A 16,182-nucleotide genomic window follows, 5' to 3' on the forward strand; every position below is an offset into this window, starting at 1 on the left:
CGGGGCTGCCCTTCCTCTCTCAATTCAGCCCCCCCCCAGGCTGTGGTGAGAGGAAGGAAGGAAGGAAGATGGCCCAGCAGTTAGTGCACTAACCCTGCTCCAGCACAGACTTCTTGTGTGACTCATGGACGGGGCCCCGCAGTCAGCGTACGGGGATGCGATTACAGCACATACCCAAGTGCTGTGCGGAACTGCCCTCGTGGATGCTGCTGGCAGGGATTCGAAGGGACCTCGTCCATGCTAACGCAGTCCTGTTTGAAGAGGACGATGTTAACACAAACTAGGTACCTTTGAGTTCTGCCCGCAGTGTGACACGGGGCAGTTACAGACCAGCTCTTTGGTGCGCCCTGCAATTCACACCCTCGTAGTCTGGATGCGGTGCAGGGTAGACGCAGCCTTTGTCTGTCTGTGTCTGTACAGTGAGGAGTGTAGCATTGCCCTGGCTTCCGGGGTGCGGTGAGCACACAGGTACTGAAGAGAATGAGGTGTCTAGACATTGGGGGCTAGGCAAGGGCCCTACCTGGAGAGAGAAGTAGGTTTAGGGGTGGCCCAGTCTGGACGTGTGACTCTCCTACAGGGATGGACATGGCTGACCCCTCTCTGGGGCGGGCAGGGGAATTGGTACTTACTGGAGGAGCGGGATGTGCTATTGACAAAGACATTGAGGAACTTCTTGGAGAACTGGAGGTCGGCTTCGGGGGAGGAGTCCTCCGAGGAGCTCTGCGCATCCTGTGCTGTCAGCCCCTCCCCAAACTCGTCCTCATCCTCCAGGTCGCAGTTGTCGCAGGCTCTCAGCAGGTCACTGTCGTCGCTCAGCACCGAGGTGCAGCGCTTCAGGCTCACCAGCTCCAGCTGCGTGTTCTCATCCACCACCAGAGTATATTTGATGGAGTCATAGACCAGGGACTCATCCAGCGGCCGCGGCTCCTGGGCCACGGGGGGCGGAGGAAGTGGCAGGTCCTCCTCGAAGCTCTCCATGTCATCGTGGAAGGGGGAGCCCTTCAGGCTGCCGAAATAGGGCACGTCATCCTCGTCCGTGGAGTAGGTCAGGTTAAAGCACCGGTTGGTCTTGGCCGTAGAGACGTCGAGCAAGGGCAGGAAGGCGTCAGGGTTCGGGCCCAGGCGCTCTAACCGGATGTCATCGATCATGCCATTGTCCTCCAGGATCCCCGAGTCCAGGTCCTTATCGATGGCCCAATCCTCCGGCCCAGCTGCCGGCTCCACCTCTGTGCCCTGTTCTCTGGACGCTGGGTCCGAGCCCTCTGTCCTGGCGGGGGAGGCGAAAGGGAAGCTTTTGATGGGCCCCGTGCAGCAGCCAAAGTTTGCCAGCACCCCCGAGCTGCCCAGTCTGTCGATGGAGAGGGGGTGCCCCAGGAACACTGGCGTGATAGTGTCATTGGTCGGGTTGCTCATGAATAAATAAGGGCCCAAGTCACTTCCTGGAGGCGAGGACTCTGTGGCAGGGCTCGTGCTCGTGGGTTTCTCGTCCTCGGCATTCTGGAGTGAGCTGCGCAGAGTCTCCATGTCCACCAGCTCGATGCTCTGCTGGGAGCAGGACAGCTTGGCCGGCTCTGCTTCGCTCCCCGGGGAGTCCCGCAAGCTGGGCTGCACGTCCAGGGACTCGCTGAGGATCTCGGGCTCCAGGTCAGAGGCTGGGGAGATGGTGTCGCAGAGGGAGTGGGCCTGCTGGAAGCACTCGTCCGGGCACTTGAGAGGGTACGAGCCTTCCAAGATCATCTTGTTGACGAGGTTGCTGAGCAGCCAGGGTGAGTCCGAGTCCTCGCTCAGGTCAGGCTCCGACTCGGAGTCAGAGTCGTACTCGCTGTTACCCTCGTCATCCACCTCCGGCAGGAGCTTGGGCCCGACGGGCAGGTAGAAGGAGCGGCGGATGCTCTCCAGGCTGTGGTCCGGGTCAATCTTTAGATCCAGGGGACTGGACCCAGACACATCTGTCTGGTCGATGGGGGCGGAAGAGTCCTCCGGGTTCAAGGTGTCGTAATAACCCTCCATCTTCAGGTCGGCCAGGCTCTCTCTCCTGACCATGTTCCTGTCCCTCAAGCGGCTCTCCGGCAGCTCCCCCTCCAGGGTCTCCTCCTTGCACTTATCCAGCAGCAGGGAGTCCTTGATGCCCATGAGCCCCCGGCCTTCAAGCTCTGTCTCCAGCTCGGCCTCCGAGGTGGGGGAGCTGGCCTCCTCGATGGAGTTAGTGAGGTGGGAGGACCTGCCACTGCTGCTGTCGCTGCTCAGATCCAGCTCCGTCTCCGAGATGGAGGAAATCATGTTGCTGACCAGGCGGCCACCACAAGCGAAAGCTGCCTCGATTTCCCCCTCTACATCTGAGTCAGAACCTGGGGAGCTGAGGTCGTCACTGTGCCGGCTGCGGGGCAGGAACTGCTTTGAGTTCCTGCTGGTGAGATCTGCCTCAATGCCCGGGTCGGACGACGGAGACGTGGTCTCGGAGGAGCCTGAAGGGAGCCCACGCATGCTGGCAGCCCTACTGCAGTGGGGACCCTCCCCTTCAGAGCTCAGCTGCTCTGTCAGCCCCCTCAGGCAGACGTAGCCCCCCAGAGTGCACCCCCCTGCCCCATCGCTCCGATCAGAGAAGACTCCAACTTCACTGTCTCCATAGCCCTTGGGCAGCTCTTCCTCAGACAGTGGGGTGCTGGACTGGCCAAGGAGGGCGATGGGGGAGCCATGACTAAGAGCCAGGCCTGCCTCCCCCCCAGTGCCATCTGCTGGGGGACCCTCCTCATTGGGCTTTTGTCCTTCCCTGCCGCTGTTTGCCTCGGGCTTGAGCTTCGCACAGTCGCTTTCGGTGGCTTTGGGCTGCCGGGAGTTGGCTTCGCAGGTCTGGGGCTCCTTGCTGGCTTCCGAGTGAGTGGCTATGTTAGGAGGAGCGGCAGGCCCTGTTGGAGAGAGAGACTGTTTAGGAGACGGCTGGCAGAGATGAGATGGGGAATGTGGTGAGCATGGTGCAGAGGAGATGATATTCATATTATAATCTTCCCCGGCTCTCTCCGGCGGTTGGTTACCATATGCCCGAGACTCATGTCTGTTGCCTTCCAAGTCATAGAAGGAGGGTTTGAGCAGAGTCTGGGCCTGCCCTGTTTCCTCAGGGGTCAGCCCCAGGCCGTTCTGACTGTCCAGGCAGGGGCCATCTTGGACACAAGGGTGAGAAGGAGACAGGTGCCCTGAAAAGAAAAAGCAAAGAGCCTGAGATTAGAACTTTGAACCAGTTCCCGCCCCCCTGGCTAGGGTCCCGCATCCTCCCTCTGCTTCACTGGGAAAGCTGGCAGGAGAGTCCCCAAGCCCAGCTCTGATCCCTGCTGGACCGTGCCCCACACACGTGGGAGGAGGGAGAAGCTGGCTCGGCTCCTTCTGTGGAGCCACATCTTCACCAGCTGGAGGGGAAGGGTCCCCCAGGCTGCGCCCCTGGGGATGAGCAAGACAGGCCCTAAGTGCCAGTCCAGAGAGGAACAACCAAGGCCCGTGTGCTCGGCAGTGCGTTGACGCACAACGTGGCAGCGACTCTTTCCAGCGATGACCAGTGTGGAGGGCGGATTGTTTTGCCGTGTTCTCCAGGCACCCAGAGCCTATGGGCCTCAGCAGTTAGGCTGGTGTCTGGGAGCTCGGCTTAGAGTCTCCTTCCCCTGCCCCACGTGTGCCAGGGAGGTGGGCTCAGCGGTTCACCTTCTCCGCTCCCCAGAGCTCGGCTGCTGCTCTGTTCTCCAGGCAGCTGGGCTGCCCAGCCTGCACGGTTGGCTCCCTGGCCCCCTCCGCCTGGTGCTGTAGGACAGTGCTGGCAGCAGGCACTGTCATCAACCCAACAATCCCTTGTGGGGAAAGGTGCAGCACCAGAGGCAGCTGCAGGCAGAAAACGGTGCCAGGAACCTGGTGCAGCAGAGTACTGAATCCTACAGCAAAAATACGACATTCTGTGGGATCTTGGGAAATGCCGAATTCCAGGGCCCTCTCGTCACTGAGCCCACAGGCCCCTGTGTCCATCTGCCCCACTCTGAGCCCTGGACTCTCAGCAGTCACACTTGGGTCCCATTTTCAAGGACTGAGAGCAAAGCCTTCCGGGTACGAGCCGAGCTCCCGGACATCGGGCAGCTCTGGAAACCGCCCGAGGGAAGCAGTGTGGGGAGGAGGCGCAGAGGAAGCACGAATCTCCCCAACACAGAGCTCAGACACAGCCCTGGGGGAGAAGCTGGGCCTGGAACCCTCCATCCCCTGAACATCCAGCCTCAGTTTCCCTCCCCATCCCCAGGGCCCAGAGCAGAGCCTGGCTTTTAGGGCAGCCACACAGCTGAGCTCAGATGCACAAGCCCCCGCAGCCCTTCTGCTGGTGCAGGTGGGGGCTGTAGCGGGTGAGGGAGGGGTATGCTCACCAGTGTGTGAGGAAGAGGAGGAGGAGGAGGAGTGGAGAAGGCTCTCCTGCCAGGTGGCCCGCTGAGCAGGGGCGGGAGGAGGGTAGCTGCCATTGTTGTTCAGGGAATCCTGGTCAGAAAAAGAAGAGCCGGTGCGTTTAGACATGAGGGCAGGAGGTGTCCAGGCTGAGGGAGGACGGGGAACAAGGAAGTGAGGCCACGTCTACACTGACAGTGCGTTACAGGTATCGGCCGGCCAGGCTCCAGCTCGGCAAAGCTGGGCTGTGCTCGGGATAGTACAACACCCCGCGAGTGAAACAAGAAGCAAAAGCCCCTGGGGATCCCGCCTCTAACCCCCGCCGGGGAGAGGGAGAGAGAGAGACAGAGAGAGCTGGGCTGGCCAAAGTCTGGAGCCTTCCTCTGCTCTGAGGGGAAGCAAAGGCTAAGCCCACATGCAGCCAGATCAGGTCTTTGCAAAAGGCCCCTCTGTCACCACTCAGACACGAGCTCCCCCCAGGGCCGGCTCCAGAGCCCAGCGGGGCAAGCACCTGCCTGGGGCGGCCCTTTCCCGGGGGGGCAGCAGGCTGGGCCGGCGGACCTGCCGCAGTCATGCCTGCGGGAGGTCCACCGGAGCCCCGGGAGCAGCGGACCTGCCGCAGGCATGACTGCGGACGGTTCGCTGGTCCCGCGGCTCGGCGGGACCTCCCGCGGGAATGACTGCGGCAGCTCAAGCGGAGCCGCCGGACCTACGAACCGTCCGCAGCTGCGGGAGGTCCAGCCGAGCCGCGCGACCAGCGGACCCTCCGCAGTCATGCCCGCGGGAGGTCCGCTGCTCCCGCGGCTCGGGGGCGCCTCCCGGGCATGACTGCTTGGGGCGGCCAAAAACCTAGAGCCGCCCCTGGCTCCCCCCCAAGGAATGACCCCCGGCTGCCGCTGCACATGCTGGGTGAACGACAGGTCAGACAGCGTCTCCTAAACTCTGAAAGCTGAGCCCTGAGTCAGCAACCCTGTCAACCCCCTAACCCCACACGTTCCCTCCCTCCCCCAGCTAGCCCCTTGTCCCCACCCCCAGACGCCCAGTGCTCCAGCTGCCATGCCTGGGGGGGAGCGAACCAGCCACACCAGGGACAGTATCAGCACTGCCAGCTGGGTTAGCACCACTGACAGGAATGGGGCAGTTCACACCACACAGCGATTGTTTTAGGCTCTCTGCAAACTCAGCATCGGGCACCCAGGGTCACAATGGGAAGGTTTTCACCACACGTGTAACAGCTAGAGACTGACTTGTTACACTGAGAGCTGAGACTTTGAAAGAGAACCCAGAGGTCCATTGGCTCCCCCCATCAGGCTTTGTGTCCCCCAGAGGACAAGTCCTCCAGGTGAGGAAACACTGATGCAAGACATGCTGCCAGCACCACACGATCTTCTCCTGACAATCTGACACACGCACAGGCACACGCAGATACACATGCACAGAGACACAGAGACACACGCACAGGCACACACAGACACATGCACAGAGACACAGACACAGACACACACATGCACAGGGACACAGACAGACACACAGACACACAGAGACACATATACACAAAAGTATCAGAGGGGTAGCTGTGTTAGTCTGGATCTGTAAAAGCAGTAACACACAGACACACACACAGACACAGAGACACAGACACACAGATAGACAGACACACAGAGACACAGACACACACATGCACACACACGCACAGAGACACAGACTGACACACAGAGACACAGACAGAGACACACATACACGCACAGAGACACAGACACACAGATAGACAGACACACAGAGACACAGACACACACGTGCACACACACGCACAGAGACACAGACTGACACACACACACGCACAGAGACACAGACTGACACACATACACGCACAGAGACACAGACACACAGATAGACACACAGAGACAGACACACACACACATGCACAGACATACACACAGACGCACACACGCACAGACACACACGCACACAGAGACACAAACACACACGCACAGATGCACAGACATACACAGACACAGACACACACACACAGCAGAACAAAGGCAAACGCTGCAGATGGGGCGAGGGGAATGCGATGAGGCTGTTATGACTCCACTGAGGAAAAGCAGGACAAGCGGGGGGTGGATCCCGCTCTGCAGGGCTGTGCAATAGCAGAGATACTCAGATCTGCGCCTGGTTCTCACCCGGTGACCTCCACTGGGTACTGGGACCCCGGCCTGTCCAGACAGTTGGTGAGTCAAGACGATGCTGCACCAAGAAGTGAGCAGTGACTCAGAGATGGGGGCAAAGCAAACGTAGTGTTTCTGTCTCAAAAAAAGTGACTAGAATGATCGCACATACCCATGGGAACTGACTGCCTAGGAAGGAGAACTGTGGGAAGGGATTGTGGGGATCAGAGGGGATCACAAGCTAAATAGGAGTCAACAGTGTGACACTGTTGCAAAAAAAGCAAACATCCTTCTGGGCTGTATTAGCAGGAGTGTTGTAAGCAAGAGACAAGCAGTAATTCTTCCACTCTGCTCCGCGCTGATTAGACCTCAACTGGAGTCTTGTGTCCAGTTCTGGGTGCCACATTTCAGGAAGGATGTGGACAAATTGGAGAGACTCCAGAGAAGAGCAACAAAAATGATCAAAGGTCTAGAAAACATGACTTATGAGGGAAGATTGAAAAAATTGGGTTGTTTAGTCTGGAGAAGAGAAGACTGAGGGGACATGAGAACAGTTTTCAAGTACATAAAAGGTTGCTACAAGAGGAGGGAGAAAAATTGTTCTCGTTAACCACTGAGGACAGGACAAGAAGCAATGGGCTTAAATTGCCACAAGGGCGGTTTAGGTTGGACATTAGGAAAAACTTCCTCACTGCCAGGGTGGTTGGAATAAATTGCCCAGGGAGGTTGTGGAATCTCCGTCATTGGGGATGGTTAAGAGCAGGTTAGACAAACACCTGCCAGGGATGGGCTGGATAATCCTTAGTCCTGCCCTGAGTGCAGGGGACTGGCCTCTCGAGGGCCCTTCCAGTCCTGTGATTCTATGATCCTGGCAATGACTGTCCCTACCTCACTCTGCAGGAGAAGAATGGTACAAGCTGCGTGAGGTACTGAGTCCCTTCATCTACTGACAGCAAAGGGAGTCCAGGGGCAGTTTGGGCCCTTACGAGAAAAGGTCACCGAGGATGGGCTGGAGGTGGCAGTGCTGCAAGTTGCTCAGAATCAGCTCTGCCAGACATACTGGGTGACTCTACTGCTAGTATTCACCTGCAGGGCCAGAGCTGTGTCAGCAGCAGACGTGTGATACAGCATCTCCTAGGGGGCTTGGCTGGGGCACAGTCACTGAAGACTTGCTGAAAGGTTGTAAACAAATTGTCCTGGAAGCAGCAGAGAGGGACCTGGGGGAGCGTCTGGCTTAGCCCCGGCCCCAGCACAGGAGGGTTTAATGACATTTGCAGATTAGACTCTGAGAGGAGCTGTGAGTGCAAGAGGGGATAGAGCTCTAATCCTGGGGCTGAGAGAGATTAGAGATGTGGGCAGGAAACAAGAAGAGATTGGGCAAATCCAGCGAATCCAGCTGAGGACAGATCCCGGAGCCCAGATCTGTGATGGGGAGAGAAACATGGAGAGCAGCCATGGTTCTGCTGCATGACCGGAGGGCAGCGAACCAGACCGGAGTTTGGCAGGGAATATGGCTGCAGATGAAGCCAATGAGATTCTAAGCTGCATGTCCTAAGGGATCATGTCCTGGAGCAGTGGAAGGCTGAGCAGAGACACCCAGGATCCTACACTCCCAGAGGCCACCCTGTTCTGGGGAGCAGAGAAAGGAGAGTCCCTCTCTCCACAGCCCTGGGGACACCAGATTTAACTCTGGGCGCCTCCTCTCCAGAATGCTATGCAAACCGCTCAATTTGCCCGGCGTGGCTGCGTGATGTCCAAGGAGGGCACACGACCCCAGTCTGCAGATACACACAAGAGGCAGGAGACCTCCAGGATTACTTGAGCAGGAAATTAGTAAATACATGATCAGGGTGATACCTGGAGTGGAGCTCGGGATAATGGGATAGAATTAAAGAAAGAATAATTTATATGGAATCTCAACTCTCTCAGCAACTGACAGAGGATCTGGCCAGAAATCCCCGCAAAGGGAAGGGCCGGGGCCCGTCGCTCCCTGACAGGGGGTGGATCCGGCTGGGAATCGCCCCCGGGGAAGGGCCGGGGCCCGTCGCCCCCTGACAGGGGGAAGGATCCGGCTGGGAATCGCCCCCGGGGAAGGGCCGGGGCCCGTCGCTCCCTGACAGGGGGTGGATCCGGCTGGGAATCGCCCCCGGGGAAGGGCCGGGGCCCGTCACCCCCTGACAGGGGGATGGATCCGGCTGGGAATCGCCCCCGGGGAAGGGCCGGGGCCCGTCGCTCCCTGACAGGGGGTGGATCCGGCCGGGAATCGCCCCCGGGGAAGGGCCGGGGCCCGTCGCTCCCCGACAGTGGGTGGATCCAGATGTGGCAGGGCTTCAATCGAGGGTGGAAAGAAATGTTTGATACTCTCAAGCCCCGTTCTGAAGGGGTTGGCCCACTGCTGGCACCTCCTCATGGCCAGGCGTGGCGTGGCAGCTCTCTCCCCTACGCTCTGCGGCCACTGGCTGCTCCTCTTCTGGAGTGGCCTGCTGCCTCTTCCTGTGCCTTGGCCCTCCGGCCGGCTCACTTCCAAGCCTCTCCCCTTCTGGGGTCGGCTGTGAACAAAAGCCAGGGGAATTAACACCAACAAACGGCGTTAGTGAGAGAGAAAGGAACGTCTCCCTCGCAGGGCGTATCACGACTGGGCCCTCCTGTCCCTCAGGGAGAGGCCTCCAGGCAGTGCTTGTTAGGGAAGCTCCTGCCTTCCCTCAGCCCTTTCCTCGGGGCTGAGGGTCTGGTCTCATCCCTGGGCTGCCCACAAGTGAGCTGTTCTGCTCCCGTTACCGCCTCCTCCAGCCCTGTGGGTGTGGGGTGGCGGGGCTGGCTGAGCCCGGGGCAGCTCCAAACCCCTTGTTATCCAGCGTGGGGTTTGTGTGCCCCATCACTCCCCCTCTCCCTCACAATGGCACCCAGGGAACCAGGCCCAGCGGACGGTTCACCCTGCCTCCCTGGAAAAGCAAATCAGCCTTTTGGTGGGCTTTCCCCGCTCCACTAGGAAGGTATACGGCTGGCGGGACAGGTATCAGCGCATAACGCGGGGCGGGGGGCCTCCTTCGTGGCATGTGATCATCTCAGGGGGGCGTGGTCGGTGAATGGATTTCACTAGAGCTACTATCGGCGCAAGTCCACAGCTGTTTCACAGTGAGACCGTCCTTCTCTATTATGGATTGCGCTGTTCCCCAGGGCCCAGTCTGCCGCTCTGTTCCTCTCCGCTTCCTGGGACAATCCTGCACCTGCGCTGGCTTGTAAAACAAGCTCTTTGGAGAGCTCAGGACTGGCCAGGTCAGACTCTTTACACGGGTGTTTGTTCAAGTGCTGAAAGGCCTTTTCACAGGCCTTGGGCCAGCGCACCTTCCTGGGGCTACTGTCCTTAACTGGGTCCCTGAGGGGAGCTGCTAGCATTGAAAACCCTGGCACCAAGCAGCAGCCGTAGCCTACGGGCCCCCATCTTTGTGACTGAGCATGGGCACGTTGTGAGGGCCTGGACTTCGCCGACGAGAGGCTGGACTTGGCCCGTCCCCAGAATATATCCCAGGGAGATGGTCTCTTTTTTCCCCCTTAGCACTTTGCCAGGTTTGCAGGCAGCCCGGCCCCTCGCAGGGACCAAAGCACATCAGCGACCTGTGCTAGATGCTCCTCCCACTCTTGGCTGCAGATGGGCCATGTCACCTAATTGGGCTGTTCCCTGTAAGCCAGGGGGTGAAGAACTTGATCCATGAGCTGTCGGAACGTTGCATGAAGAACCAAGGGAATAGTCTGAAATTGACAGAGGCCAAACGGTGCGGCAACGGTGGTTTTCTCCTGTGATTCCAGTGTGAACGGGATCTCTCTGTTTCCCTTTGTTACTTCTAACATGGTGCTATACCGGGCCTCATCCAGCTTGTCCACTCAGGGGATGGGGTGGGCATCAAATTTAGAATAGCACTGACCTTTCTGCAGAACTGCATAGTGCCATCCGGCGTTAGGACCAATACAACCAGGCTTCGCCGTTCACTGCAGGATTCTTCCATGACCCCTAGATCCAACATTGTCTGGACCTCTTGCCTCCTGGCCTCCCACATTTTTGGGGGGAGTGGCCATGGATTCTCCCAGATGAATTGCCAAGATTCCATTTGACAATGGTGGTGCACAAGAGAGCTGGGCTCTCTGTTCCAGGCAGAGGGGTTCCCCCATCTGTATCGCGTCTGGATCTGGTGAGGTGAGCGCTTGGGGCCCCAGTTCTGGCTTAGGGGAAAAGGAGCGATAAATAAGCCCCCTCGCTCCTTCCCCAGGTTAACATGGTGAGTTTCCTCTTCTCAGTCCTCCTGATTTCATAGCTAACTGGCCCTACTTGTCAAACTACCTCGTATGGTCCCTGCTATTCAGCAAGTGACTTGGACTCCGTCCTTGGGAGCAGAGTTAGTGTCCAATTGCTTTAATATGCATGTACCTGCCCCCTGCTGCTGGCTCGCTCCTGGGTCCATTGAGGAGCTTTTCTTTGGCAAAGGCCCCTAGGGTTCTGAGGTGATGGGAGAGGGAGTTTGTTGTTGCAGAGGACTGGCGACGGAACTTGGGACCAGGCCAATGGCCTGGAGGATGGAGATCCCAGCGACCGGTGACCTGGCAACCTAGTGACCTGGTGACCCAGAGGTCACCAGGAGTCACAGCCGGGTCTGGCCAGTGGGAGGACAATGGGCTGCAGGGAGAGGACCCCATTGACCTGACCAGCCAGTTCCAGCCAGAGGGGCCAGAGGACAGAAGAGAGGAGAGGAGGCCCAGGCCTTCCTGTTTACCTAAATGGAAGACAATGGACAGAGGCAGAGCTTGGGGCCGGTGATCTCAGATGCCCAGCTGGGAAGCAGGGGGGCTGGGGCTGGAGGGGGGAGCAGGCAGAGCCCACCTGGATGCAGGGGAGACTTGGATATGCTGGGCTGAGGGAGGCCAGGCCTGAGGCCCTGAGAGTTTCCTGTGCTCTGTTCAGACGCTCAATAAACCCTCCTGTTTTACGCTGGCTGAGAGTCACTATGGTCTAGAGATCAGGGCTTCATTATTCCCTATGGGGGTGGAGGCCCCAGGGGGTCCAGAGTGAGTGGACTCCCTGAGGGGGCCCACGGCGAGAGACAGACGTGCCAAGGCTCAGAGAGGTGCGGCTCCAGGAGGTGGAGGGGCCTAACCCTGAGAGAGAAAGTGGACCCCCGAGAAGGGCTGTCTCACTGAAGGGGGTTCCCCCGAGGGACCGCACAGGGCCAAGAGTGGGCACGATCTGTGAGTCTGTGACAAACATCGACTATGGGGAGTGTGACCATAGGGGCTTCTATACCCCCTCAGGTCCTAGGAGTTTGCATTTGGGGCAGAGCTGCACAAGGATTTAACGTCTTGGTGAATTCTGGGCCAAAAGAAGTGATCCAAAATCCTGGCCAGGGTCTTCTCAGGACCAAGGTGACCCCCAGAGGGGATAGCGTGAGCCCATTGCAGGGCTTCTTCCCTGAGGCCATGGAATTGAGGAGTTGCGACCAAACGTCCTCCATCGGTTGGTCTTTCTCCTGCTGGTGCGGTTGCTCTGCCTGGAGCTCAAACCATGGTGCTGCTCTGCTTGCTGTGAGTCTGGCACAAAGTTTCGTCCTCCCTCTGGTCCTTTATGAAGTCTGTCTCTCTGGTTAGGACGTCCCTCTCCTGGAGGAGGGCCACTGTGGCTTCGTTGTTAAGGGGCCTTCTGGAGAAGCTTCCCTCTGGCTGGATCCTACCTCCCCAGGGTCCTCACCAACACCTGCCAATGTCACAGGTTTGGGGCTCCCGTCTCCTCAGCTGCTCCTTCCAGGGTCCCTGGGGTTGGTTTAAATTCCCTCGATACCTCTGAGAAATGCTCCCACTCCTGTCCCAAGACCATGGGGAAGGATACTGTTGAGGCCAGCCCCATTACAAGCCACTTCGTGTTTTCCCCTACAGCCAACGGCACACTTCTCTGTGGGGCACACCCAGAATCCACTAGGCCCATGCCTCAGTTCCATTTATCTGCATAGGAACCATTTGTGGCGAACTGGGAATGTTCTTAACGTTTTCTCTGAATACTGTGTGGGTGCCTCAGTGTCCCCTATGCAGTTCTTAAGTATCTAGGTGGTGGGATGGGGGGGTGTGATTGCTGCAGAGCAAAGGGCCAGTGCACCTAAATGCCTGACACTCTGTCTCCTAGCAACTGCTGGCCTGGGCCCCTCCTCTGCAAGGTGCCAACTGAAGGTGTTGGAGACAAAGAGATCAGGTGGCCACCTGGCCCGGGAAAGGAACTGAGCAGAGGACGGGGGCGGCTCTAGCCATTTCGCCGCCCCAAGCACGGCGGCACGCCGCGGGGGGAGCTCTGCCGGTCGCCGGTCCCACGGCTCTGGTGGACCTCCCGCAGGCGTGCCTGCGGATGCTCCACCGAAGCCGCGGGACCAGTGGACCCTCCACAGGCACGCCTGCAGGAGGTCCACCGGAGCCGCCTGCCGCCCTCCCGGCGACCGGCAGAGCGCTCCCTGCGGCATGCCGCCCCAAGCATGCGCTTGGCGTGCTGGGGCCTGGAGCCGCCCCTGGCAGAGGAGGAGGGGCTGGAGAGGGTTTCAGTCTGGAGCTGGCTGGGGACGAGGAGTGAAGTGCAGACGTGGGGGTCTGCCTCACTGCCCCCCAGAATGGACCCGGCCAAGGGGTCCGGTTCGCGGTACCTACAAGCTCTGTTTTAGACCCTGTTCCTGTCATCAAATAAACCTCTGTGTTACTGGCTGACTGAGAGTCACGTCTGACTGCAAAGTGGGGGTGCAGGACCCTGTGGCTTCCCCAGGACCCCGCTGGGGCGGGCTCGCTGGGGGAAGCGCACGGAGGGGCAGAGGATGCTGAATGCTCCAAGGAGAGACCCAAGAGGTGAAGTCATGTGAGCTTCTTGCCCTGCAGACAGTCTGCTCCAAGGGAGAGGAGGCTCCCCAAAGTCCTGACTGGCTTTGTGGGGAGCAGTTCCAGAGCATCGCCCGGGGACTCTGTGACACCGTTACTTCAGCTGGAGTTTGTTTATGGGCCCAGCATTCTGCCGTCCACACCTGTTCATAGCCACACTCCTTACGGGGGAATCGTGGTACCAGTGACCTGGGGGCCCACATGAAAAGCAAGTCCCTGCTGCTGGCCGAGTGGCCGCTGGCCCCGGGCCCACTATTTGAGATAGCCCTTCCCTATATGCCTTGTCTACTCCCCCTCCATAGGGTCCCAAGGGCCTTTGTCCGGACTGGGATCTGAGATGCTGGGGTTTGCTGCCAGGGCCCAGTCCAGGGCTCAACGACCTGCTGGGCACCTTAGAGGCTGGTGCTTGCAAGACCCCCCTGTCTGATTGCTGGCTCCCCGGGGGGGCTCTCCCTTGAGCTGAGGTGCCCTTGGCCTCAGGCAGTTGCTCATATGAAGCAGTTAGAGCCATCTCTGCAGCTAAATAATTCTCCAGCAGCCAGGCGCATTGGCTAGGGACTCTGGCCAGCATCTGAGCACCCAGCCCCTGCCCTCACACAGAAGAATGGGGTTGAACTGCTCCACCACACTGAGCTCGGCCACCTCCACTGCAGTCTGAGTCTCCGGCTATTGCCATTTCTCCCCAGGGAACCTCTGGGAGGCCTCCCCAAACCCCCTCGGTGCCTCACGCAGAGACCTCCCCAAGCCTCCTCAGTGCCTCACGCAGAGACCCCCAACCCCTCAGTGCCTCACGCAGAGACCCCCTCAAAGCCCCTCAGCGCCTCACGCTGAGACCCCCCCGACCCTTCAGAACCTCACACAGAGACCCCCTCAAGCCTCCTCAGCACCTCATGCAGAGACCCCCCAAACATCCTCAGTGCCTCACGCAGAGACCCCCCCAAGCCTCCTCAGCACTTCATGCAGAGACCCCCGCCAAACACCCTCAGTGCCTCACGCCAAGACCCCCCCAACCCCTCAGTGCCTCACGCAGAGACCCTCCGACCCTTCTCAAGCAGAGACCCCCTCAAAGCCCCTCAGTGCCTCACGCCGAGACCCCCACAAACACCCTCAGCGCCTCACGCAGAGACCCCCCCAAGTCTCCTCAGCACTTCATGCAGAGACCCCCCCAAACACCCTCAGCACCTCATGCAGAGACCCCCCCAAAGCCCCTCAGTGCCTCATGCAGAGACCCCCCCAAACCCTCAGTGCTGTATGCAGAGACCCCCCCCAAACCCCTCAGCGCTGCCCACGGTGACCCCACCCAGCCCCCGTCTCAGTGGAGCTGCAGGCCCCTCACCTGGGCCCCCGGCACGCTCAGGCTCAGGGTGCTGGGCCGGGGCTTCTGCGTCTCCTCGGTGCTGGGCGAGGGGATGGGGGAGGCCGAAGGCGAGGGAGGCACGTCCAGTCCAGTCCCATCCGGCTCCTCCTCGTCCTCGTTGTCATCGATCATCTCAAACTCCTGGAAATCCTCCGAGAAGGTGCAGATGGGGTGGGGCTGCTCACAGCGCTCCAGCACCAGGCCGTCCTGGGGGGCACACAGGGGTTAGGGGGCAGGGCTCCATCACCCGGCTGTCCTGGGGGGGCACAGGGGTTAGGGGGCAGCGCTCCATCACCAGGCCATCCTGGGGGGCACAGGGGGGTTAGGGGGCAGGGCTCCATCACCAGGCCATCCTGGGGGGGCACAGGGGTTAAGGGGCAGCGCTCCAGCACCAGGCCATCCTGGGGGGCACAGGGGGGTTAGGGGGCAGGGCTCCATCACCCAGCTGTCCTGGGGGGGCACAGGGGCTAGGGGGCAGCGCTCCAGCCCTGGGGAGCTGTGACGTTATGAGTGTAATATAATATCTCATTGAAAGGTGACAGGGCCAGAGTTAATTAACTCACAGGCTGACCTGACCCATGGCCAAACTTTAGAGACTCATTAGGAAGATATTAAATGACCAGAGCTTTGAGATGCAGCCTGCAGTGTTAGAGGTAGAAGGGGAGGTGTTTGCTCAGGTCTTGGGATGTCAGCAAACAAGTCTTGTCTATTGCTACAGCTCTGATTCAAAGATCAAAAAAGGAGTATTAGCAGGGCCGGCTTTAGGAAGTGCAGGGCCCAATTCGAACATTTTTGGCGGGGCCCTGGCAGGGATGACTAAAAAAAAAAGCCTTTCATTTCTTCCTTCTATTATTTACTTTCCATAACTATATAAATAATAAAATTATATATTATGTACATTGATTCATATATGCTGTTGATTGGTTATTAATGAACGCCGTTTCACATGTGTGGGTCACCGCCAATCCCTGGGGGTGTGCACATGTGTGGGTTCCAGCTGCTCCCTGCCCTCCCTCATTGAAGCAGGTGTGCAGGGTTACTGCCCTGGGAACTGCAGGGCAGCAGTGGACATGGGGCTGGTTGGAGGCAGGGCAGGGGCTGACTGGAGGTAGGGTCTGGCTGCAGGCAAGGCAAGGAGTGTAGGGCTGGCTGGAGACGGGGGTGTGGGGTGGGCTGGCTGGCTTCAGGCAGGGCCGCAGGGGAGTGCAGCAGGGGTTGTCAGGGCTGGAGACAGAGGATTGTGGGACTGGCTGGGTTCAGGCAGGGGGGTGCAGCAGGGGTTGGCTGGAGACAGAGCAGGGGGTGCAGGGCTGGGTGCGGGCAGGGGTGTGTGAAGGGCTGGCTGGCTTTGGGCAG

The 16,182-nt window shown here is 59.3% G+C and overlaps 1 protein-coding gene across 3 annotated transcripts in view; it reads right to left on the minus strand.

The window, feature by feature from the left end:
- MAPK8IP2 (mitogen-activated protein kinase 8 interacting protein 2) overlaps positions 1 to 16,182 on the minus strand; it is a 72,925-nt gene that overhangs the window by 19,775 nt on the left and 36,968 nt on the right. For 2 of the 3 annotated variants that reach the window (XM_045026920.1, XM_045026938.1), the window contains exons 3-5: positions 14,806 to 15,033; positions 4,392 to 4,500; positions 630 to 3,191 (exon numbers count right to left, since the gene is read on the minus strand). In XM_045026920.1, coding sequence (XP_044882855.1) covers positions 630 to 3,191; positions 4,392 to 4,500; positions 14,806 to 15,033 — 2,899 coding nt within the window. The remainder of the gene's footprint in view (positions 1 to 629; positions 3,192 to 4,391; positions 4,501 to 14,805; positions 15,034 to 16,182) is intronic. The other variant, XM_045026931.1, reaches the window with a different exon arrangement.

The sequence above is a fragment of the Mauremys mutica genome, chromosome 1, assembly GCF_020497125.1.
Source record: "Mauremys mutica isolate MM-2020 ecotype Southern chromosome 1, ASM2049712v1, whole genome shotgun sequence".
Classification (NCBI taxonomy): Eukaryota; Metazoa; Chordata; order Testudines; family Geoemydidae; genus Mauremys; species Mauremys mutica.